General features: G+C 36.1%; 1 protein-coding gene across 1 annotated transcript in view; it reads left to right on the top strand.

Annotated features, from left to right (window-relative positions):
- SMYD3 (SET and MYND domain containing 3) overlaps positions 1-26,819 on the top strand; it is a 961,044-nt gene extending 934,225 nt beyond the window's left edge. The window contains exon 12 of the mRNA XM_023502028.2: positions 26,464-26,819. Within this exon, the coding sequence (XP_023357796.1) occupies positions 26,464-26,565 (102 nt within the window). The 3' untranslated portion in view covers positions 26,566-26,819. The remainder of the gene's footprint in view (positions 1-26,463) is intronic.
- Positions 26,820-27,140: the final 321 nt, after the last annotated feature.

Raw genomic sequence — 27,140 nt, 5'->3', positions numbered from 1 at the left:
AAATGATAGTATTTGTTCTCAAGTACCTGAGATTCTAATTAGAGAACTGGGAATATAATAGCTATACAAACACACAGTAGTATAAAAAAGGATAAGATCAAGATAGAGTGTTTTATGAAAATTTGTGAGAAAAGATTTGAGGGGAACCGCAATGGTTTCTTCATAGAGAAAGTCCTTGAATGGGATTTCTTTTTCTTTTTTTTCCCCTTTCCTTTATTTTCCTTTTCTTTTTTTTTTTCTTTTGAGATATGGAGTCTTTTTTGCCCAGGCTGTGTAAGAGCAGCAACTACTCATGGGTGCAGCCCCACAATCTAGGTATCTTCACCCTTCCTTAGGTAACCTCTCTACGCTGCGGGCTCATCATCTTGCCACTGGACTTAATGTGAACACCCAATCAGCTGATCCCTGCTACAGTGCAGAACTTCTGAGTTCTAGAGACCCACCAGCCTTATGCTCCCCAATAACAGAGATGACAGCCATGTCAAACAGAAGTCCATTCCTAGCTATTGATTTGATTTCAGCAGGTTAAGATGAGGAGATCATGGGGTGAATGAATTATCAGAAAGTGAAGAATAAGATTCACAAGTGATTTATGATTTATTTTGCTTTTACTTTCTTCTGCCGATTGCCATGAATCAACGAATGACTTGATTGATGTAAGTTTCCTTCTTTCACATTCTTCAATCATACATTTGGGTATTGGGAAGAAACTGAAAATGGAAATATGTTGCAGTTGGAACATAACTAGATACAATTTATGGTCAATACAAGAACAAAGAAGGGGAAGAGAAAAAACATTTTTAAGTGACTACTTTATGCCAGATACTATTACCTTTCAGATGTTCTCTGATTTGATCCTAACAACAATCCTGTAAGATTGGTCTTGTCCTTGGTGCTGGAAAAGGACCAAAATGTTTCACTGTGATAGAGTTGAGTTACAGTGTGTCTGATTGTGGCTGATCAGACCAAGGACGAGCTTGGAGGGCTCTGCTACACAAATAGTCCAGATGAACATCTGGGGTGGCTTCTCTCCCTCTCCAACCAGATGAAAATGATTTTTCCTTCTTCGGATGTCATTTTTTCCTGGCTCTCCTTGACCACACTTATTTGAGAAAATGCCATATTCATTCCTACCTCCATTAGATTTTAAGTTCTTGAAGACTACTATATTGAGATTCTTTCAATTTTGGCATCCTGAAGGCATAGCATATGCCTTTTTTTCTCATAATATATTAAGCACAACAGTGCTTAGTAAATGTTTATTGAATTTCATTGATTAGTAAATTGTGTGTGTCTGTAGGGGAATGAGTTAAATGACCTTCCCTAGACAGCTAGGTATCACCATAGTGCACAGAGTGCCAGGTCTAGAATCGGGAAGACTTGTCTTCTAAGTTCAAATCGGGCCTCAGACACTTACTAGTTGTATGATCCTGGGTAATTCACTTAATCCTGCCTGTCTCAGTTTCCTTATCTGTAAAATGAGCTGGAGAAAGAAATGGCAAACCACTCCAGTATCTCTGTCAAGAAGATCTCAAATGGGCTCATAAAGAGAGAAAAACATGACTGAAATAAATGAGTGAACAATAAAAATATGAAATAAGATTTGTTGAAGCCTGGTGGTAGAGGTCCTTAAATGTCAAGATGAGATCTTTATATTTTGGTCACTAGTGGAACTCTCTGGGGTCTTTAGTGGTCTCTATGTGGAAGTTATTGAAGGTTTTCAGGAAGGCAGTAATGTGGTAACATCTCAACATTAGGAAGGTTATTTTGTCATTGTGTCAAAATAGTGGATGCAAAATTGAAATTTGAATATGAAAGAACAGAAGATATTTGCAATAATCTATGTAAGAGGTAATGAGGGTTTTATGAGTGAAAAGAAGGAGACAGATCGAATATGAGGAATAAGGAAGCGGAGAGAAAAATGAAAGACTCTAGCCTAGCTGACTTGCTAGAGAGGAAGATAGCATCCTCAACAGAAATGGGCAAGTTGAAAGGAAGAATAGTCATAGAAGAGATCAAAAATTTAGGATGGGACATGATGATAATTAAAGAATTTGACATCAGGAATTAGGAAATTCTGTGTCAGAAAATTTATAAATGTCTAATTTCAACACTAGGACACGGTTAGAATGGGACCTTAGCATAAGACCATAAGGCCACAGGTCTAGGGTTAGGAGAGACCTCAGAGGCCATCAAATTCAATGTTCCCATTTTACAGAGGAGCAAATTAAGACTCCCAAAAGAGTAACTGGCTAGCTCCTTATGTCCAGCAGTAGAGCTGAGCAGCTGTTCTGCTAATTTCAAATCCAGAGTTCTTTCTATCACACACCCCTGCCTTTTCCCAAAACTAAATTCAGCATTTTCCTCCAAAGGTAATCTAAAAAAAATTATTCTAAACTTTTCTATTTCTGTTGATGACCAGTCACCGAAATTCAAAACCTCCTTTGCTCCTCCTTATCCTGTTCCCAAACCCATTCACTAAACTCTGTTCTTTTTTCTACATCTGAAATCTCTCATGCATTAATTCCCTTTCTCTTTGTCAATCAATTGACTGAGATTTATTAAGTACCTTTTAGTGCCAGGACCTGTATCAAAGTTGGTTGAAACCCCCAAAAAAAGGCAAAAAACAAGGCCCTGTCCTCAAGGAGCTTACACTCTAATGGACTGGTTCCACTGCTACTGCTCAAACTATGGGTCAAGAACACATGTGGTGTCATGTCACTGAATGTGAGGGTTGCAAAAAAATTTAGCAACAATAAAAATTGTCAAATATTCCACCAAGATTTAATTATTTATGTAAAAATAAACAAGAATATCCATCTCATTATTATACAAATTTGCTTTCATCTTTAATAAATAGTAAAGTAATATGTCTGCCAAATAATTGTTTTAAAGTACATTTCTTTATGATTTATTATTAGCAAATGTTTGATTTGTATACCTATTTTATACACTTTTATACCCAAAGTCACATAAAAATTTCTCTGGTAAAAAGAAGCAGAGAGTGGGAAAAAAAGGTTAAGAAGCCCTGCTCTAGGTCAAGCTTTTATTACCTCTTGCCTAGACCATTAAAACAGGCTTCTATTTAGTTTCTCAGTTTTCATTATTCCCTCCCCCTTTCCCCTAGGATCTATACTGGCAACTGTCTAAGACTCAGTTTTTGAGAAAGTGATGTTATACCTACATAGAATTCTTTATGAAGAGCTTTTCACACTATTGAAATTGCAAATTTGATTTAGAAAACAAAACCTGACCTATACACTATTGCCTCTCATATAATAGCACTTAGTAATGCAGTATTTAAGATGTTTGGGGAGCTTTATATACATTTTCTTCTCATTACAGCCCTGTGAGGTAAATATAAATCTCTATTTTACAGATAGGAAAACTGAGACTTAAAAATTGAGTGAGTTATCCAGTGTTATATCCCTTAATGGCTTCCTAGCATTTTTCAAAATAAAGTCTATACTCCTTGTATGGCCCTTCATGATCTGATTTCATCCTCCCTTCCTCAACCTTCTCTCTCCCTACTCACTTTCTTATACCCTATATTCAAGAAAACATGATTATTTGTTATTCCCTCAATATGCCTAGAGCTTTTTCACCTTCATATCATTGTTCTTAACCTTCAAAATGTTCTTAGAATGTCTTCCACATGGCCAGTTTCTACCCTTCCTTCTGGGACAGTTAATCCTGTCCCAGATCCTCTCAGTCAGAATTCCCTTCCCCTTTCTCTTCATTCCCATAGTGCTTTGTACCTTGTAAAATTGTATTTTCATATGAGAAATAGTGGTATATGCCTGTAATGTAATCTCCACTACCAAGGAATCTAAGGTTGGGGGAATCTCTTTTAGCTTAGGAGTTCTGAACTGATCAATATGTATTGAGCCTGACACCAGTTTGGTAAGCCCTCACAAATGGAGGGATGCCTAAAGAGGGTGCTTAAGTTGGAAAGAAAGCATGTCGAAGCACCCATGTCAATAAGTAGGAAAATCAGTCTTGAAAGTAGCTGCTTTGCTTCTAGTCTAGGTGAGATAGGAAGGCACAACTTAAAAGAAAAGAAAACAAACAAACAAAAACAATCCTTTCATGTCTTAACTTTTTTACAATGATTTTTGTAAATATCTCATGTCTCTGACCAGTGTATCCATTATACCAAAAACCACTTTTATTCTTTTCTTCTTTTTCCAGCAGTTCGTAGCACAGTGCGTTATATAAAGTAGGTACATTGTTGAATGAATGATTGTATGAATGAATTAATTAGTCATCTTATGGACTAGAACTGCTTATTTGACTATTTTTTTAAAAAATTATTTGCCAGTTAAATTCCTTCTTAGCTTTCAGAGGTTGTTGTAGGAGACCCTAAAGGGTAAAAAAAGAAAAATCGCACAAACTGTACTCTTTGTCCTTTGAAATTGATGTTTTCCGCCATAGCTTGTAAAGCTTTTAGCATTCTTCCTTGTCTTCAAAATCCGTGAAATAATGGAACAAAATAATTTAAAGCAATACTAAGAGTTTCAAAGGCTAGGTTTGGGGCAGAAAACAGAAAAGAGTCCAGGAATAGAATTTGTTATAAATCCAATTAGATCTGTGCCTGCCTGAGGAACTGAATACACTTAGCCCAGCTCTGATTTGGTTAAGACTTCCATTTCTGCTGTTCATGGACAGAAATGCTTTTGGTAGCTGCTGTGGAAAAAGTCCTATGTCTTCTCTCAGTGTCTCCTTTCTTATTTCTCTTGTCTCAGCTCTAATCTACTTTCCTTTCTTTCTGCTTATTTCTTGGGAGGGTATTGTTTGCTGCTAATCTGACTTTGTGGACCTCAAGGGCAATATTTTTCATCTGATTTCTCTTATAAATGAGCCTGTTCATTTTCTATGAGCTGCCAACCAGTTAGAAGATCCCAGATCTTGCTGTTGAAACACTCTGGTGATCAAGATCAAGTGGATTATATGTATATAATGATTTTTTAAAAAATTCCCTGCCAGGTTATGATGAGTACAGCAAATTTTTGCACTCTATTCCCTCTTTTCCTTTTTTATTAATTTATTTATTAATTAATTAATGCTCCCAAAGCATTTTGCCTTTCTTTGGCATTATTTTGACTTTTCCTATTCCTATTCAGCATACAGGCCAAACACAAATTACAATTCTATTCAGTCTCTTAATTATTACTTCTCCAAAATGACAAATAACATTTGCTAGTATGTCTAGCGAGAAATCAGACTGGAACCTCCTCTATCCTTATCTTGCTTTAAATTTGGCAGCTAATATGTTTCCCAATCCCTCTTTAATGGGATAAATTTAGGGTGATAAAATTCCAACTTTTTCATCTCCCTCATCTCTTAAAAAGGTTAATATTTATCACTCAGTGACTATTTGAAATTCATTTGCTTTAATTACTTTTTTTTAAGGGCATTAGATCTTAAAATTTGAGGGAAAAGGGAATATAAAATGTAGAGATTATGTAGACTAGTGTTATCAAACTCAAAAAGAAACACCTCTGGGGGCCAGGTATTGACTCAGAAAGCCACAAATTAACGTTATTTTATTGTGTTGTATTTTCATTTAGTTAAATATTTCTCAATTACAGTTCAACTTAATTTAGGCTCACAGAGAAGTTTTGTGGCCCAGTGGCCAGCAGGAGTTGCATTCGACCAAAGCCTTGAATATAGACCACAGTTTTTATAGAAGGTTACCAAAGTGCCAGTTGGAGCTCTTCAGCAGAGAATTTAGGTTCATGATGTCATAGATTTGGATTTGGAAGTTCCTTTTGTTTAGTTGTTTTTTAATTATGTCTGACTCTTCATGACCCCATTTGGGGTTTTGTTGGCAAGTGGTTTGCCATTTGCTTCTTCAGTTCATTTGATAGATGAGGAAACTGAGACAAAGGGATTTAAGTGATCTGTTTAGGGTCACACAGTCATTAAGTATCTGAAGCCAGATTTGAATTCAAGAAAATGAGTCTTCCTGATTCCAAGCCTGCCACTCTAATCACTGAGCCACCTAGATGCCCAGGGAAGGGATTTTAGGAGTCATCTAATTTACTCCCTTATACACACACGCACAATTTAAAGATGAGCAAAATGAGGCTCAGGGAGCTGATAACTTGCCTAATGTCATGTAAATATTACATTCCAGAGTTAGTCCACTAACTTCCAAATGCAGTACTTTTCTACATTACCTTCCATCTTAGGTTAGGATAATGGCTTATTCAATTATTCATTCATTCAATCAGATAAGTTCAAGACTGTAAATTGTTTTATTTTTTTCCCTTTGAGTCTCTAGGGTATAACCCACAAGGTTAAGATACTGAGACAAAATTGAAGAAATTTTTGCTATTTACCAAAGTTGTAACCTTGGTCAAAGCATATTTTATCCTTAGGTCAGTTTTCTCAATTATAAAAAGAAAGGGCTGTAATATATGGTCTCTAAGCTTCCTTTCCATTCTAAATCCTATGATAGAAAGATTTCCCTAACAATCTTTGGAATTCCTCCTTGCTCCCAATAATACTTATCTATAACTTCTGTTTGGAAAATCATTCACTGAGGGTATACATTTCGGACATAAGGAATAAGAAAAAAACTGGGAAGATGATGGGGGACAGAGCATCTAATAAATACTAGATAATACTAACTAGAAGCAGGTACATAAGTACAAAGGCAATACACAATCTTTCTTTTAATAGGATAAAATCCTCTCAACTTCCAAGGTCCAACCCTGTCAGCCCCATTTCTGACAGCAGCCATAAGGAAACCAAGTATGATTTCCCAGGGATCAGGATGGGAAAAACATTGAAACAGGAATCTGAAGACCAGTTTCTAAGTCCAGCTCTGCCTCTAACATTCACTGTGATTCTTTAGTGAGTGACTTTGTCTCTTTAGGTGTCAGCTCTGTTGTCTGCCTGATAATGGCTACAATCCCTTCCAGTTCTCATAGTATATGATTTCCCGATTACTTTTTAATCTGGTACAGGAAGCACTAGTTTTTCTTGCTGCTTGTAGGTCTTGAGTTTGATTTTTCTGATTTAAATATATTATCTGTCATATCTTGTGCCTAAAATATATGATGCACCTCAGAAAGATGTATATGTTAGATGTCCTGGAATATGGTACCATAGAAAGCAAGGCCAGAACTACATTGGAGCCTTGGAGAATCTGATCCCGTTTAGGCATATTTGGATTGAGCTGAATATACCATCCTAGTTATTTCTGAATTAATACATTTATATTTGTTTGAAAATTCAACTCTTTCCCCATTAATACTGAATTCTACATATAACACTAGTTGAATCTCCTTCTACTTTGGATAAGAGATGAGCTCGCTTATGGAAAAGTCATAAAGGATCATAGATTTAGAATCTCAAGGGACTTCAGAGATCATTAAGTGAACCCCCTTCATTTTATAGCTGAGGAAACTGAAGACCAACTCATAGGATACTGAGTGCAAGGCCAGTGCTGCATACAACACTGACTTTCTCATTCTGAGCACCAGAGAGGGGCCCCACATACTCAACTATATGCCATTCTGAGTTCCATTAAACCAGGATATGGGAGGTCTAAAAAAAGTCGATGGCCTAATATGGTATTCAATGAAGTGTTTTCCTATTGATGCCCTCCCAGGGATTGGATTGTTCTGTCTTCCCTGGAGAGCTTTCCTGGTGGATCTGCTTGTTTCTAATGCAGGTGTGACTTGGTGAGGCTTGTGCAGTGAATTAGCTCTGTATTTGGTATCCTTCCATCATGGCCCATATAATAGCTTTCCATTTTCCTCTCTATTGGACAATGAAGCCTTGTTATAGTTTGATCCATAGGAAGGACAGTGTGAAGGTGACAGAGAGCTATGGCAAATTGCAGGAAGTTGGACCACTTTAGAAATGGAAGGCAAAAAGAGTTCTGATGCTACAGTTCATGCCAGAGATGGTTCCTTCCATAGCAGCTGATTAACTGATTGAGCCTTTATTTCAATTATGTTATTTAATTGTCCTGGAGAGTAAATAAAGAACTGGTATACAAGGCAGATAGGTGGCACAGTGCATAGAGCCCTGGTCCTGGAGTTAAAATGCAGCCTCAGATACTTACTAGCTATGTGATCCTGAGCAGGTCACTTAACCTTGCTTACCTCAGTTTCCTGATCTGTAAAATGAACTGGAGAAGGAAATGGCAAACCACCCTGTTTACCTCCCTGATCTGTAAAATGAACTGGAGAAGGAAATGGTAAACCACCCTGTTTGCCTCAGCTTCCTGATCTATAAAATGACTTGGAGAAGAAAATAGCAAACCATACAGTATCTTTGCCAAAAAATTCCAAATGGGGTGACAAAGCAGCAGAAATGACTAAGTGATAACAATATATATGTAGTATATGTCAGTGTCTGGCCTTTATTTAGTGTCATAGAGCCACAGTGTGTTACTTGGTACAGAGAGTATATGTGGAGTAAGAAAACATGTCAATATAAGCTAAGAGATGGGGGTCAGGGATCCTTCTGGTATTTGTTCTCCAGACTCCTTTGGTGGATTATAATGAAGTTGTTTGTGGCCATCTATGTCATGTCATATTAATTTGCCTACATCATACTGGCTGTACTCCTTCTCAGTTTCCTGTCCCTGGAAAAGGTAGTTGGGAGACTGGGCTTACTAAATAACAAGGTCCTTTTACTCAATCAGTAATGAACTACCTTGACTGGAGTCCTGTAAAGAACTGCCTTGTACTGAGTTTCATGCAGCTTGTTCCATTAGAATTTGGTTCTAGTGTGTTTAGATTTAGTAACATTACATTTGCCAGGTTAATTTCTTTTTTGTTCCTCTTCATTTTAAACCAGAGGGCCAGAGCATCTCACGTCTCATTGCCCTAGCATCACCTCGAGATCTGATTTTTGGGGTATCACCCAATCCACTTCCATTCCTCTTACCCCAGGAGCCCTTTCCATTCTTCCCTTTGTTACAGATTTTCTGCCTTCTCCAGAGAATTGAATGTTGGAAAACAGGACCTGGAGGGGATGCACAGGTGGCTGTTTCTGCCCGCCCCATCTCCTCATCTCTAGCATCTGACAGAGCTCTCTGTCTGCAGAGCTCCACACCACTAAAAACCATCTGTCCAGTCCTCTTGTCTCTTGATGCTGGTGCAGGGATTGGCATTGATACCCTATAAACCATCCCGCTCACATACTATCAAGCAGCAGAAATGCTGCTGCACCTAATTGGGTTATTTAGCTATGAGGCAAGTGGAAGCCACAGCCGCATTTACTCACTCAGAGCACGTTCAGTGTGAAGGACTAGTTCCCCAGAGGCCCAGGACCAGCTGCAGGAGAATCTTCAAGTGGAAAAAAGATGGGGAGCTGGATTGGGGAACTAAGTCTGAGTCGATACCAACCACTGAATTTTAGCATGGATCGGTCATCCATCATGTCGAGCCCTGAAGCAGAATCGAAGGCCATCCTTAATTTGTCCCTCACCTTTCCAGCCTGATTTCTCACTATGGTAGCCAGCAATTTAGGCAGCAAACATTCACTTATGGTGTGCCAGAGATATTAAGAAAATAGGCAAAAACATGATTCCTGCCCACAAGGAGCTCATATTCCAATACAGTTTTATATAGAGAGATAGGTAGAATCCCAGGGAAGAGTCACTAGCAGTTAAGGAGACTGTGAAAGGCTTCCTAGTGAAGACAGAATTTGGACTGAATGTTGAAGGAAGCCAGGTCACAGCCATTGAAAAGACATGGAATCAGGAGATAGTGTTTTCTATGACAGACAGTGAAAAAGGCAGCTATAGCCACACCATAATGTGTGAGAACAGGAATATAGTGTGTGAAGACTGGAATGGTTGAAAGGAGCCCTATTGTGAAGGATTTTAAGTTTTAAACAGTGAATTTTATATTTGATCATGTATGTAAGAGAGAGTCACTGCAATGATATAATTAAATCTACAATTTAAGAATTCCCTACTAGAATATTTCTATTTTGGCCAAAAGGGTCTACTCATCTCTCCTCTCCTACACCTTTCCCACCCCCATCCCCTAGGAACTAATAACACAGTAGAAAGAGTGCTGGTTTGGAGTTCAAATCCAGCTTCAGAAACTTTACTAGCTGTGTGACCTCTGCCTCAGTTTCCTCAAGTGTAAATTGAAAATAATATCTCCCATGATTTTTGTGAGGATCAAACAAGAATAGTAATTATAAAGTGTTTGGCATAGTACCTGGTAAATAATGCTTAATAAATCGCCTTCCTTACCCCCCCCAACTCAGTTTATATACACACATACCCCAAGGATTTTTAACTCAAGAAATTTATTCATACTGTTCCTCTAACCTAAATTGCCTTGCTGTCTAATTCTTAACTTTTCTTCAGTGTCCAGAACTGAAAGTACCTCTTCCCTGAACAACCTAGAACATCATGATTCTTCCATCCCTTCTTACTCTGAAGTCCTGTGATTCATTGTCTGTACTACCCATCTGGTACTGCCTCATATGATATTATTATTATTTAACTTTTCCCTACATATGTATGTATTTTGTCTTGTTAACTAGACTCCAAGATCCTCAAGAGCAGGAACTGGGTTTTATATCTCTTTCTATCACCATAGTTCCCAGCACAGTGTTAAACAGTAAATATTCATAAATATAGATTAATAAGCACTAATTTAGCACTTATCATGTCCTATCTAGATGTACTAGGCACCATAGGTACAAAGATAAAAATTAAACAGTCATTGACCTCAAGGAATTTACATTCTAATATGTAACAATATCATTTGAAGCAAGAGATAAAATATAAAGATACATTTTTTTCTTTCACTATTATTAACAGCTTTTTATTTTTACAAATATATGCAAACATAGATTTCTACATTTGTCATGCAAACAAACAACAAAAAGGTGAAAATATTAGGCTTTGATCCATATTTACTCTCCATGTTTTCTCTCTGGATGAAAATGGCTTTTTTCATTGCCTCGAATCATCTCATTGTTAAAAAAAAAAAAAAAATCAAATCCATCACAGTTGATCATCACACAATCTTCTTGTTACCATGTACAAGGTTCTCTTGATTCGGCTCACTTAGCTTCATTTCTTATAAGTCTTTCCAGGTTTTCCTGAAATCTGCTTGCTCATCATTTCTTACAAAACAATAGCGTCTCACTGCATTCGTATCTCACAATTTGTTTACCTATTCCTCAATTAATGCATAGCTCTTAAATTTCCAATTCTTTGCCACCATAAAGAGAGCTGAATTTTTATACATGTGTAGCGCCATGTTATTCACATAAGACCATGGCTTACCTGCATTAATAATGGCAAGTACCTTAGAAGCCTTGCATTCAGAAGGTTCTTCTTTTCAGACATATAGGATTCTATGCTCGGGTACCTTAAATCCAATTCTGCTCTTAGATTCTAACTTTTTACAGTACATTAGACCAATCAGTCAAGGAGCATTTATTTTGCATCTTTTTATATCTGGCACTGTGTTGAGTGCTGGCACTTCAAAAACAAATGAAGTAGTCCCTTTCTTCAAGGAGGTTAGAAGAAAGGTAAAATAGGATGCTGTCAATGAAGTTGGCACATCGTTACCTATGTCCACTTTTCCCTCAAATTTTATACCTTCAGCTGTATAAAAGATCCTGGAAAAGGACTCTGAACTGGGTGGCAAGAGAGTTGGGTTTGAGTCCCAGATTTGCTATTGAGTAGATGTGTGGTTTTTGAATAAATCAGCTTCTCTCTGAAGACCTCAGTTTCCTCATCTTTAAAATGGGGACAAATGACAGCACTGGACACTAGAGGATATCTAAGGATTTTTGTGATTGATTTTCTAGTATTCCCATTCATGAGCCACATGCCCAGAGCCAGCATGTCCAAAGGTCAGTCTGATTTTTCCATCTGTTAATGTTGCCTCCCTCCTCACACATTCTTAGGGAACTTTTAACTTTTTACTTTTCCCCTTCACTCTTGACCTGTACATGTCATGTCTTCCCTCTTCCCCCACCTCCTGAAAGCAAAGTTTATTTCATCTTTTCATTCATAGAATCTAAAATCGTTCCTTGTACATAATAGACCTATAATAAATGTATGTTGACTACATCTCTAAAAAAAAGCTCAGCTCACATGAGGATTTCCCTAACACCTCCTCCTCAGCTGCTGGTGCCTCTTCTCCCAAATTACCTTGTATGTCTACTTCTATGTGTTCACATTGACTCTTTCTTTTTATGGTTAACTCCCTGGGGACAAGGACTGTTTCACTTATGTTTTTATAGCCCCATTATTTACTACAAAATAAGTCCTCAACAGATGCTTACTGAGTGATGGTTTGAATCTGACTTAGAGATCTTTGCATCTGTGACTTTAGGCACGTTACTCCACCTCCTGAAGGTCTAATCATTCTCATAAAGTAAGATTGAACTAAAAGATTTCTAAGGTTCTAAGGGCACAGAATATTCATGTTCCATTTTTATTGATATCTTTTCTATTTATATTATCTTCTTTTCTATCTATATACATACACATATAAAATTTTTCCATATATGAAAAAGAAGACTATACATGTATGTGTGTGTATATCTATCCCTCTGCAACTAGAAACAAGAAAAAGGAAGAAAAAAATCAATTCACCAAAACCAAACAAACCCAACTTCTCAGCTGAATCTGATTCAGTAGCAATACTACATACCTATAATCCTTTCAGTTTAGAAAAAGAGAGAAATATATTTTCTCATTTCTTCTCTCTATCCAAACTTAATTATTATAACCACAGAAGTATTGTTTCAATGTCAAGTTATCATGTAGATTGACCTTCTACTTCTGAAGATTTTACTCTGTATCAATTCATGGAAGTCTTCCTTCCTATGTTTTCCAAAATCCTTCATGTTGTCATTTCTCATAGCACGGTAACATTTCATTTAATTCCTATACCATAATTTATTTAGCCATTTCCTCAGTAGATAGATATTTATTTCATTTTCAATTCTTTAGTATTGCAAAAAGTTCTGCTGTATTTTAGTGTATAATGACAACTTTGGAGAGGTAGTTTCAGTTGAATGATGAAGTTGAAAGCCAGATTCTTGGGAGTTAAGAAGACAGTGAAAGTAAAGGTACCTACTGGAGAGAGCCTTCTCAAGGAATTTAGCTTTGAAAAGAAGTAGAGAAATAGGACAATAGCTATTGATGATGGAAGGACTGAGAATTTTTTGAGAATAGGAGAGACATGGGAATGTTTGTAAATTAGGAGAGCAGCCAGTTGTCTTTGAGAGATTGAAGATGAGTAAAAAAGTCAGGCTGATAGAGAAGGATATCTACTAGAGAAGATAGCATGGAATGGGATCATTTATATGTATAGGAGGGTAAGCAGAAAGGTCATGTCTTCATGTGAAATAGATATGAAGAAAATGATAATAGTAGTAGGCATCTGAGGGATGGGAAATGAAGAGTAGGGGATAAGAGGGAACTTTCAGAGAATTGTTTCAATTTTTTTTGGCAGTGACATATGAGGCAAAATTATTAACTAAGAGTGAGGCAGATAGGAAACCTTGGAATATTTAAGGAGGGAGGAAAAGGTTTGGAATAGCTGCTATGGAAAGTAGAATAGTGAATCAATTAGAGATATATAAGAGAATTACTTGACTTTAGTGAAGGTTCATTTGAAATTATGAAATATAAAATTGTCATGGACACAGTTATTATGTGTGTGATTTTCCCCAGCTTCCTTCAGGAGCATGTATAAGAGTGAGGACAGTGAATATTATGTGACCCAAGACTGGGACTTGACAGAAAAGGATACTGTAGAATTGAATTGATTAACCAAAGGATCAAGGTGGGGAAGGGAGAAGACTATCCAGGGGAGGGATTGAGATCACAGTGAAGGGTAATTAATCATAAGAAGAGATAGGATGACTACAGATTATGGTCAGAAATTATGAACAGGTAAGTAGAATACTTATGGGTGATGACAAGATCAAAGACATAACCTCCTCTGTAGGTAATGAAAGTAATGTGGAGAAGTAAGTTATAGGAAATAAAAAAGTTGAGAAGCTGGTTAGGGTATTTGAAGGACTATTATCAGTATATATGTCAAAGTCTCCTAGTAGGAGAAAGGATTTGGTTCAGAAAACTAAGTTTGTTAGTGCTAACCACTGAGTTTTAGCATGGAAACTGTGAGCCAGACACTGCATTCATTGATGAAATAAGGAGAATGTCCTAAAATCAATAGCTACAAGAACATTGGTATGGATTGAATAAATTTAAAAGAAGGAGAGGTGATGGAATAATCATGATATAGGGTTAGTCCAGAAGTGGTAGTACTGGAGTATTTTGACTTCCTTACCCTAACCAGTAAGTAGAGTGAGGGGTAGGGATTTGAGTGAAAATGCAACTAGTGCTGAAAAAGATGACTAGGAATGCTACATCATCAGGAGGGAGATAAATCTTCATGAGATCCAGAAAAGAGAAGGAACAAGAAAGGGGAAATGTTTAAGATGAAAACAAATTTAATTGAACCAGCATTCCAGAAAGCACAGTGGAAGAAGTATATATATGGGAATAAGCAATAGAGAATAAGGTTCGTACAATGCCAGGCAAGAGTTCAAAATCACTGAATTGGGGGAGGGTGTGACAGGATGAGAATTCAATTCAATAAACATTTGTTAATTACCTAGTCTATGTCAAGCACTGTGCTAGATATGACAAATTAGTTCAGAGAAATTATCATTGTCTCCAGGGGCCAGACATTCAGTGTGGAAATGGGGCAAACTGACTCATCTTTTAAAATAAAAGTTCCAGTAACACACTATGACCAAGTAGGATTTTTACCAGGAATGCAGAGCTGGTTCAATATTAGGAAAACTATTAGCATAATTGACTATATCAATAATCAAATTAACAAAAACCATACAATTATCTCAATCAATGCAGAAAAAAAGCATTTGACAAAACCCAACACCCATTCCTATTAAAAATGATCAGTAACATCTATTTAAAATGATTAGCAAGCATCATATGTAATAGGAATAACCCATTATATGTAATGGGTACAATGGGTAATGAGAACCATTCCCAATAAAATCAGGGGTGAAACAAGATTGTCCACTATCACCATTATTGTTCAATATTGTGTTAGAAATGTTAGCCTTGACAATAAGAGAAGAAAAAGAGATTAAAGAAATTAGAGTAGGTAATGAGGAAACAAAATTATCACTCTGCAGGAGATATGATGGTATACTTAGAGAATCTTAGAGAACCATCTAAACCACTACTAGAAATAATTCACAGCTTTAGCAAAGTTACAGGGTACAAAATAAATCCACAAAAATCATCAGCATTTTTATATATTACCAACAAAGTTCAACAGCAAGAGATACAAGAAAAATCTATTTAAAATAACTATAGATATTATAACATATTTGGAGTCTATCTGCCAAGGCAATATCAGGAATTACATGAACACAATAAAAAACACTTTCCACACAAATAAAATCAGATCTAATCAACTGGAAAAATATCATGGGTAGATCAAGCAAATATAGTAAAAATGACAATACTACCTAAATTAATCTACTTATTCAGTGCCGTACCAACCAAACTCCCAAAAATTATTTTACAGATCTAGAAATAATAATAACAAAGTTCATCTGGAAGAACAATAGATCAAGAATTTCAAGGGAATTAATGAAAAAAAATACAAATGAAGGTGGCCTATCTGTACCAGACCTACAAAGCAGTGGTCATCAAAACCATTTTGGTACCATTACATTGAATTCCCAATCCCTATATTTATGCTCACCTGCATTTTTTATTTCCTTCACAAGCTAATTGTACAATATTTCAGAGTCTGATTCTTTTTGTAAAGCAAAATAACGGTTTGGTCATGTATACTTATTGTGTATCTAATTTATATTTTAATATATTTAACATCTACTGGTCATCCTGCCATCTGGGGGAGGGAATGGGGGGTAAGAGGTGAAAACTTGGAACAAGAGGTTTGGCAATTGTTAATGCTGTAAAGTTACCCATGCATATAACCTGTAAATAAAAGGCTATTAAATAAATTTTTTTAAAAAAACCATTTTGGTATTGGCTAAGTAACAGAGTAATTGATCAGTGAAATAGGTTAAGTTCATAGGACAAAATAGTCAATGACTATAGTAATCTATTGTTTGACAAACCCAAAGACCCCAGCTTTTTGAATAAGAACTCACTATTTGAAAAAACTGCTGGAAAAATTGGAAATTAGTCTGGCAGAAACTAGGCATTGACCCCCAGCTAAAACCCTATACCAAAATAAGATCAAAATAGGTTCATAATTTAGACATAAAGAGTGATATTATAAGCAAACTAGAAGAACAAAGGATAATTTACCTCTTAGATCTGTGGAGAAGGAAGAAATTTGTGACCAAAGAAGAATTCAAGTATATTATTGGATGCAAAATAGATCATTTTGATTATATTACAGAAAAAGGTTTTGTACAAACAAAACCAATGCAGACAAGATTAGAAGGGAAGCAATAAACTGGGAAAAATTTTACATTCAAGGATTCTGATAAAAGCCTCATTTCTAAAATGTATAGAAAATTGACTCGAATTTATAAGAACTCAAGCCATTTTCCAAATGATAGCTGGTCAAAGCATATGAACAAACAAATTTCAGAAGAATTTGGAACCATTTCTAGTCATATTAAAAAGTGCTCTACATCACTATTGATCAGAGAAATGCAAATTAAGACCACTACACACCTCTGTTAAGATGACAGGAAAAGATTATGACAAATGTTTGAGGGGATGTGGGAAAACTGGGATACTAATACATTGTTGGTAGAATTGTGAACTGATTCAAACATTCTGGAGAGCAACTTGGAACTGTGCTTAAAGAGTTGTCAAACTGTGCATACTCTTTGATCCAGCAGTGTTTCTACTGGGCTTATATCCAAAGAAATCTTAAAGGAGGGAAAGGGACCTACATGTGCAAAAATGTTTGTGGCAGCCTTCTTTGTAGTAACAAGGAACTGGAAACTGAGTGGATGCACATCAGAGAATGGCTGAATAAGTATATAGTATATGAAAGTTATGAAATATTATTTTTCTATAAGAAGCATTCAGCAAGATGATTTCAGAGAGGCCTGGAGAGACTTGCATGAACTGATGCTGAGTGAAGTGAGCAGAACCAGGAGATAATTGTTCATGGCAACAACAAGATAATACGATGATCAATTCGGATGGACGTGGCTCTTTTTAACAATGAGATGATTGTGGCCATTTCCAATGATCTTGTGCTGAAGAGAGCCATCTGCACTCAAAGGGAGGACTGTGGGAACTGAGTGTAGAACACAACATAGCATTTTTACTCTTTTTGTTGTTTGTTTGCATTTTTTTCTTTCTCATTTTTTTCTTTTTGATCTGGTTTTTCTTGTGCAGCATGATAATTGTATAAATATGTATACATATATTGAATTTAACATACATTTTAACATGTTTATCAAATATTGGATTACTTGTCATCTAGAGGAGGGACTGGGGGTAAGGGGGAAAATTTGGAACACAAGGTTTTGCAAGGGTTGGTGTTGAAAAATTATATATACATATGTTTTGAAAATAAAAAGCTTTAATAAAAAAAATTTGCCCCCCACAAAGATGGAGGTTCTAGGCAAAGATTCACTAATCAGAGTCCACCTCAGGGGAAAATTGTCCCAGAGCATTAGGTCTAGTTATAGCTATCAGGTATGGAAGTGGAAAGTTGAGGGAAGGGGAGGGGAGAAAAATGTGTTGGAAGGGCAGTAGTATGACTCCCCCAAACTTAGATCCTTTTTTGGAGCAGACAAGTCAAATGGTATAAAGTTAAGGATGCTGAGAAAGTAATGGGGTATCTGTCCTATATTTGATACAAAGATTTTTTTTTTTCAATTGATAGTTTGCCTTCTAGTTGCACTGATTTTGCTTGTGCAAAAACTTTTCAATATCATGCAATAAAAAATTTTTATTTTTTTATCTCATCTACCTCTTCTTTAAGAACACTCTTTACCATAATTGTAAATGGTATCTTATCTAGTTTTCTTGTAATGTTTCTATTGGACAATCTTTAATATTCAAATTAAGTATCCATTTTGAGCTAATTTTACTAATTATTTAATATGTTGCTTTAAATCTGATTTTTGGAGCCATAGCATCTTGTGAATTACAAGAAACCTCCATCTGATAATAATAATTCCCTTTACAACATCCCATCACAAGAGGCCATTTGACCTCTTCTTGAACACTCCTAGTTAGATACCTTATAATGCAATCTATTAAATTTATAGTCAGCTCTGAATTTTAGAAAGTTTCTTTTGTTCTAAATGGAGACAGAGAGAATGAGAATCAGGGGAGATTCCTGGAGGTGTTGGCATGTAAGCAGGACCTTGAAGAATAGGTAAGATTTTGACAGGCAATTACTGGGTGGGGAAAGGCATTCCAGGTGTGAGTTGATAATGAAATCCCTCCTTTTTTATTGAGCCAAGAGATTAAATGAGTAGAGTTACATAATATATTATTTTTTCTTGTTGGAGAAGTGTCAAAATTAGAGATTGTGAGGCCTGATTGTATTGGAGCTTGTTAGTCTTCTACTTGTTTCCCTTTGGGTAAATCTACATATTTATACTATGCTCTGGGGAAGTTATTTATTGAGTTCCACAAGGCTCATGGTGTAGGACATATTAGATCCTTGATAAGTTTAATATATACATATTAATAATTAATAGGACAGTCTCATTATTGCTAACTTTAAATCATAATTTGATTCAATTCATTCCATTTAAAATGTGATCACCATTCTAAAATTACTATACATATATATGCAAAAATATGTAAATATGCATACATATACATAGATAGATGATGAGAATATAATCAATTCTAGGGTCCCTCTCATTATTTTTAAGAGAATCACATGCTTGTGGTAAGACAATCTATGCTGCCATTTCTTGGGTGACATTTAAAGTCTGCAAATGGGCACAGCTTCCCTCTCTAGAGATTCCAACGAATTCTCTGTGGAAGATTGAATGTGTATTTTTTAAATGTGGCTATTTAAAAAATGCAATTTAATGGAAAGAGATAAGCTTTTCCCAACACAGACCTGTTCTGATTTTATATTTCCTTAATCTGTTTTATAGCTACTGCAGGAAATTAAATCAGAATTGTCATCTTTGTCAAATGTACATATGCAACAGTAAGGAGGCAGAGAAGATGTGGGGGGAGACTTAGACCTAGAGTTGGGGAAAAGAAAGCTGAAGGAAACAATCATTTTGATTTGGCCTGGGATTTGTTATTATTATCATATTTGAATGGGGGGGGGGGAGAAACCCAACTCGATCTTAGCTGCCTACTTGAAGGGTTGTGGAGGGAATGGTGTGAGACAAATTCATGTCTGGAACCTAATTAAGGAACAGCAAAAAGGCCAGTTTGACTGAACTATAGAATCCATGAGAGGAACTAACATGAAATTGGACTGGCAAGTAGGTGGGAGCCAGATTGTTGAAGCTTTTAAATGACAGGCTGAGGATTTTATATCTAATCCTAAAGGCAATAGGGAGTCATTGAATATCGCTGAGGGTAGAAGTGTTGATCAGTCTCTTTTAGGAATATCAATATGGTATGTGTGTATACAACATAAAAGAGAAAAGACTGAAATAAATGATTAGGAGGTTGTTGTGACAATCTAGTTGAGAAATGATGTGGGCCTGAACTATTTGAGCCAAAATACTGGAAGAGCTATAAAAGATGTTGTAGACCTAAACCCCACAAACCTTGATAATTGATTAAAATTGAGAAAGAGTGAATGCTGACTTCAGGGTTACAATTGGTTGACTAAAAGGACAGTAGTGACCCCAACCAAAAAAGTGAAGTTTGGAGGAGGAATGGCTTTGGAATAAAATAAGAACTTTACTTGTGATATGTTTAATTTGCAGTCTCAATGGGACTTCTAGATTGAGATATCCATCAGGAAACTGATAATGTAAGACTAAAATTAGGAGAGAAATTAGGGCTAGAGATATAGACTGGGGAATCTATGTATGCAATTATTTGCATATTGTCTTTCCCATTTGAAAATGAGCGACTTGAGGACAGGGACTGTGCTACTTACTTTTCTCTATATGCCCACGGTACCCGGCACATTATAAGTGCTTAATGAATTTTGTTGACTGAGACCACCAAAGGAGGAAGTATATAGAGAGAAGAGATGAGGTCTCAGGTTTAGTGGACAGAGGATAAAGATCCCAACATAAATATGTGAGAATGAAATTTTCAGATGGGCAGGAGGAAAAGCAATAGGCAGCCATGTTACAGAAGCAAAGGGAAGAAAGAATACCTGCATAGGGAGGGAGGGTTTGAAAGTATCAAGAAACAGAGAAGTCAAGAAGTATAAAGACTGAGAGGGGGAAAAAAATCACTGGGGTTAGCAATTAAGACATCTCTGGTAAGCTTGGGGAAAGTAGTTTTAGTTGAGTGATGGAGTTGAAAGCCATATTGCTAGACTGAGATAAGGAAATGGAGGCAACAATATTGAATTTCTGGGAGTTTGACATAGATGGGTTGAAAAAATGGCAGATTAAAGTGAAGAATTTTTCTCAAATATTGGAGAAATATGAGTATGATAATAGATAATAGGGAAGGATCCCATAGAAAAGGAGTGACTTTTATTCCAGCAAAGTAGTAGGTGAGATTCTCCACTGAGAGGAGGGAAGAAAAGATATTATAAATGGGCTGAGGAGAGAAGATACAGAATCTTGTATGATTTTAACGTATTCATGAGATACTCCTTGTTGTAGGAGAATATTTCTGCTTTAAGGAATCAAATGCTTTTTTAAAGTCAACCAAAAAATAACAAATACAGTAGAATATGAGAATTATCTCAATCCATCATATGACACAAAAGATGTAGTTTTTCATCTGTGAAAGCATGTGTTTCTTTTTTATACCTTCTTCAATGTATGTGTAATTTTTTTATTTTTTAAAATATATTGTAGAGATAAGGAAATAGTACTATAGATAAGTAGTTATTGATATTTTTGTCACTTTTTCATAATAATGTCTGATTTTTTTTCTCTCAAGACATTTGTAATAATATTGGTTAGCATTTAAATGATGCTTTAAGCTTTACAGAGGACTTTACATATATTATCTCATTTATTCCTAGTATCCTCTCCTCTTTCACATACCTTAAGAATTGAACCTTGAGTGCCTCAAAGTTGTATCCCTTGTAGCATGAACTTCTATGGTTTTCTCCTTAAATGCCTTCAAGATGATCCTTTGTCAAGCTTTCTGTAAGCTACTTTTTTCTGCACTTGTTGCTGATTTATGATATACCACTATTTATAATCTACCATTTTCATCTGTAAAATTTTAGAAACGAGTTTGTATTCTAACTAGTGTTTTTCTTAGATGTTTTGTCTGTCTACTTGGCAAGATTAAACATTTCTTGCCAGGGGGAGTTTCTGCCTTGTGTGGCTCCTTCTGAGTTGATTTCATGTGCTAAATTCCTTTAGGAATTGATGATAATTATAGTTGTTCTTTTGTTCATTTCCTAATTTGTATAGATTATAATCTTTTCTCTACCAAGTCAATGATATGACCATATACATCACCTCCACATCAATAATTAGCCATTTCCTGTTAAGTCAATTAATTTTTTTTGTGACACTATTTGGTTAATGTTTACCATAGCCAACACCTTCCAAAGCACTTGTCAATATAATCAGAAGCTCAAATCAAATCAGGTTATAAGTATTTGACTTTTATTGTTCCTTACTTTTAAACTTTATTTTCCCTTCCTTTATGAAGAAATCCATTATCAAGGTTGATTTTTAATGGGGAAAATCATCAATCTCTTCATCACATTTTCCTACTTCTGAAATCCTCTGCAATAAGTGTTGGTGCATAAACCACCATTATCTTCATTGTGATCTTTTTTGCTAGTATCAGTGAGCAGTGAAAATATAATCTAGTATATCATGGCATCCTTTGAAATAACATTTCTTCTTGACTTAGAATGAACAGTAAAACCTTTCTTTGTATCTCCAACTAGAATCTGTATACCATCTTTGCATTTGGCTCTCACACTTCCTTTTGTCTCCTGGCTTCATTAACAGTGAAAACAATGTTGATTGACATGATTTAGTTTTACCAGTGATGTGTCCACTCCTTGATCACTACAAAAGGAACTCTCATATAGAGTGCCAGTAGTTAAATTAATGTTTATAGCAGGTCTAAAAAGATTCTTTACATCCATTTTACTATTCTTACACTATCACTCTGGAAGGGAAAGGACCAAACATCTATTTTATATTTTTATTTTAATGAGTTGCCAAGCCAAATAATTCATGATTGAAATATCAGTTTACTTGTGAAGACCATCACTATTTTGTTAGACTTGTCTCCCCAAATCATAGGCTTTTAGAAACATATAAAAATATAATGATGATGTAATATAACATAATATTGTAAATATATAAATAAGCTTAAAAAGATAGTATGTTCTAGTATGTTCTCCGTTCCCAAGTGAAAGGGGTGGTAATTCTCTTGAACACTGGCGCAGTTACAGTGCACACCTGTATTATTGTTAAGGATCTCAAAGGCCATCTTTTCTAACCTATACCTGGATGAGAATTCTTTCCATAATATACTTAACCAGTGAGCATCTAGCTTTTGCTTAATGAATGATAGGAGGAGGAGATTCCCTGCTCCCCCCAGAAGCACTTTTGGATATCTCTGGGAAGTTTTTCAACATATCTAGATTGTGTTCATTCAATTATTCTGTCTCTTTGAATTGCCCAACCCTTCATTACTTCTAGGGTTAAGTAGAAGAAAACAAATCCCTTTTCTGCAGGACATCCTTTCAAATACTTGAAGACAACTGTTGTATTTCTCCTTCCTCCATCCAACCAATTTATAATTTGGATGGGAGTTGAACCAGAACTATTTGTCCATGGTTTTTATAAAGAGAATCATATTAAGAATACAAAGACTTGAGTTTTAATGCTAGCTCTGCCCCATAATATCTGGATCTGGCACCTACTATCCCTAATATTCCAGTCTTCTTACACCGTACTGCTACCTTCTACCCCCCACACATACATACTCTTCCATACACTGACAATGACTTGCTTTTCCTCTTATCTTTGGAGGAAATGCTCCAGCTAAAACTCAACCTTTTACAGGAAGCATTTTCAGAGCTCCTCCTCCCTAATTCTAGTATATTTCCTCTATAGATTATTTCCAATTTACCTGGCAAATATCTAATTTTTATCTAATAGACTGTGAACTTCTTGGGGGCAGAAGCTATCCTTCGCCTCTCTTTGTATTTTTAGCACAATGCCTGACACATAGTAGATGTTCATGAAGGTTTATTGACTGACTGGACTATGACTTTGCCACATCACTTCACCTCTCTCAGACTCAGTTTATTCATATCTCAAAAAGAGTTAGACTAAGTGAGTTCTAAGGCCTTTGAGTTAATGTGACAGTAGACCTGAGTTCAAATTCTGACTCTTGTTACCTGTGTTAATGTGGGTAAATCACTTAACCTCTTGGGACCCGAGTTCATTCTCTATAAAATGAGATGGATGGACTCAATAACCTCTAAGGTTCTGTCCGATCTCTCTTCCATATACTTTTTTGTGGTGGTGGTCAGTGATTTCAACTGTGTTTTATTCTTTGTGATCTCTTGGGGGTTTTATTGGCTAAGATACTGGAGAGGTTTGCCATTTCCTTCTCCAGCTCATTTTACAGATGAGAAAACTGAGGGAAACAGGGTTAATTGACTTGCCAAGAGTCCAGCCCTGGTGCTCTATCCATAGAGCCACCCAGCTGCCCTATACTCTTTATGTAACTCATATACATGTCATTACCCCCATTTGAGAGCAAGTTCCTTAGAAACAGATTGTTCTTGATTTTTTGTTGTTGATGTTTTCAATACTAGTCAGCATACTTAGCACAGTGCTTAATAAACATTTGTACATTGACCGAGTCTTCCCACCTCTGAAAGTGATCATTCAGCAACCATAAAGTGTTTACTGTGTACTATTAGGATAAATGAAGCATAATGCCAGTAATCCAAGAGATTAATATCTAGTAGATGGGCAAAATGAATTGGCAAGACCCTAATATTGTAAAACAATTTTAACTCATTTGAAACATAATGATAACCAAGTGAGTTCATAACTAGAACCCACTAGTTTTTGAAATCACATAGTCCATTCTAACTCAGTTTATATTAGAGGAAACAGACATACAGGTCAGTTTCAACCTCAAATATTTATTATTGTCAATAAATAAACATCAATCAAGGGTCTAGCAAACATCAGGCATTGTTCTAAGTGCAGGGGATACAAAAAAAAAGCAAAAAACTGTCCCTGACCTCAAGGAGTTTACAATCTAATGGAAAATATATAAGTAAACTATATATAAATAAGATAATTAGGAAATAAAAGAGGGGAAACTCCTGGAATTAACAAGGGTTAGGGAAAGTTTGAGATTTTAGATGGGACTTGAGGGAAACTAGGCAGGAGGGACTTGAAATTAACTAGGAAAAATACCCAGAGCAGAGAGATGGAATAGTCTACTCATGAAACAGCCAGGGGGGCAGTATCAGTGTCAGTGAATGGAAGTCCTGTCCTACCTGGAAAGGTAGATGAGGATTGGGTTATGAAGGACTTTTAATAGCAAAGAGAGAATTTTGTATTTTATCTGGGAGGTAATAGGGAGCCACTGGACTTGAGTCAGGTAAGTGTGTGACATGTTTGAAGTTTTAGGAAAATCATGTTAGGTACTATATATTATTATAGTCTGAGAAGCTCAAATCAATTAGTGCTATGAGGAAATTTTTAACAATTCAACTGGAGCAGAATAATAGCAATTAGAAAATTTACCCCTACCATATACACATCCTCTAAGGAAACTACTAACCAACACAGATATATCTCAATAAAATCCATAGAAATAAAAATCTTTTTTTGCAAATTAGGCTAGTCTTTCTTCACCAATAATTTCTTGTTAATTCAGTTCACCCATCAGGTGGTCAGCGTTAAATTGTTGCTGACCACTTCCCTCCTTTCTCCCAGATATGATCAGTTTACTTAGCACCGTCTGAGTAGGAAAAAAAGAGAATATTTGAGTCCCTTTTCAATCAAGAAAATTTCTTTCCCATGAAGTGACTTGAAAACTCCTCTGTGTAATTATGTGGATTTCTGCTTCAAACCAGAAGATGCCCCAACTGTGAATCATGAGCTGGAACCAATGCAATGAGATGAGAATGTGATCAAGAGCTAGGCTCTCCCCAATGCTACAATCAAATCAAAGATTCATTCTTAATCTGCAGACCATAGAGAAAACTAATAAAGTAACACTGACTGGACTACGACAAAGGTCACCCAGGTTAGAATAGCAAATATAAGTATATCTGGACATCTACTCTACCCCCAGCTGCCTACTGGGCTCCCCTTTTAGAAGATGCTAGTTGAAAATGACAGTGTCTCCCCACATTGGGGCTGGGTGATTATAGGAGTTTCTCATAATCAGGTCAGTTCTTAGAGGCCAGAGGCAGTGATGATGGGGACCATACAAATGAGCCTTTCCTGGTATGGAGAGACCACCTCAATGCCTTGGTATTAATACCTATCTCCTCCCTACAGCTCAGGTAAAATGTATTTTCTAATGGCAGGAAGTAGCACAAACAATTGTCAAATCAAATCAATGGCGTGAGCAAATGTTAAATAAAAAAAATGAAAAGAGGGAAATCTCGGGTCCTTTTAAAAAAGACTTTTAAAGATTTTAAAGAAAGCTTTGACTTCATCTTTAGCCAAACTGATCTGCTTTCTGTTCCTCACAAGCGACGTAATTACTGCCTCCCTGACTTTCCTTAAAATGCATCTCCTGCATAGAGCCCTTCCTAATTCCCAGTCCTTTTAGAGCCCTCCCTCCTAAACTACCTTGTCTTAATTACTTTATGTAGGTTTATATCTTTATTTACATTATATTTTACACATACTTATCGCCCATTAGAGCGTGTGCTCATTAGGAAGATGGATTGCTTCATCCTTGATACTTATAACCCCTGGGTCTGGTACCTAGCAGGAGCTTAATAAATGCTTATTGCTTGATTTAATCAATCAGTAAACATTTATTAAATTCTTACTATGTGATTGTGAATTGATCCTCCATTGTTACTTAGGCTAGAGTATATTCTCTATCTAGGGTATAATCTGTCCTGAAAATTGTTTTTAATACCACAAATGAATGTTGGGTTTACCATCATTACTATTATAGTTTCATTGAGCAAGACATTACCCCCTTCTAGGCTTCAGTTTCTATTTTATAATGATGGAGTTGGACTGCTTGGTAAGGTTTTATTTCTAGCTTTAAAGCCCTTTGGATTCTGTCCTTTAGTCTCCAAGCACAGGTTAAGAAGAGGAAGGAGGTAAAAATACTAAGTAAAACTGTCTTTTCCTTTCATTTAGGCTTTTGAACTTATCAAAGTGACACATGGCCGAGACCACAGCCTGATAGAAGACCTGATGCTGCTTTTGGGAGACTGTGAAGCTAATCTGCGAGTGGGATGAGTGGACCCGACCCTAGGTCAAAAGACCACTCTTTGAAGGAAAGAGGCTTTCAGGCCTTGGATATCTGGATTAGGTCTTAAACATTGGAGTCTGTCAAATGAGCTTTGAATTTACTGTGTGACCTTCACCTCTCAAAAATAACATGCTGTGTTTGTCTAGGTGCCTAGTGTTGTCCGTGTGGTTTGCAAATAACAGGAATCATTGAGTTAGAAGGAAACAAAATTATAATAAACAGAAGGTTTAGTTGGAAATGCCATCTGGCAATGGGTGTTTTTTTTTTCCTTTTTTTAAAGCAATCTTAGCATGTAAGGTCTCAGTATGCATGATACAGATTCAATTTTATTTGATTGATTCATCTGCATTGACTGAGTGCCTACTAGGCATGTAAGGTATGCTGGTAGGCACTGGTGACAAGGAAACAAAAATGAAATAGTATTTTTCATTCTACCTGTGAATTCTTTCCTCTCCCACTAGCAGATTTTCATAATTATTATCTGGGGGAAAATCAGTTATTTTTTCATTCATTTCTATGCAAAAACCTAGAAGCCTGTCTGTGAAAAGATAGATATTTCATG

The sequence above is a fragment of the Sarcophilus harrisii genome, chromosome 4 (genome assembly GCF_902635505.1).
Source record: "Sarcophilus harrisii chromosome 4, mSarHar1.11, whole genome shotgun sequence".
NCBI classification, from domain to species: Eukaryota; Metazoa; Chordata; class Mammalia; order Dasyuromorphia; family Dasyuridae; genus Sarcophilus; species Sarcophilus harrisii.
The sequence above is the reverse complement of the archived record's forward strand: the minus strand, read 5'-3'. Positions and strand labels throughout refer to the sequence as shown.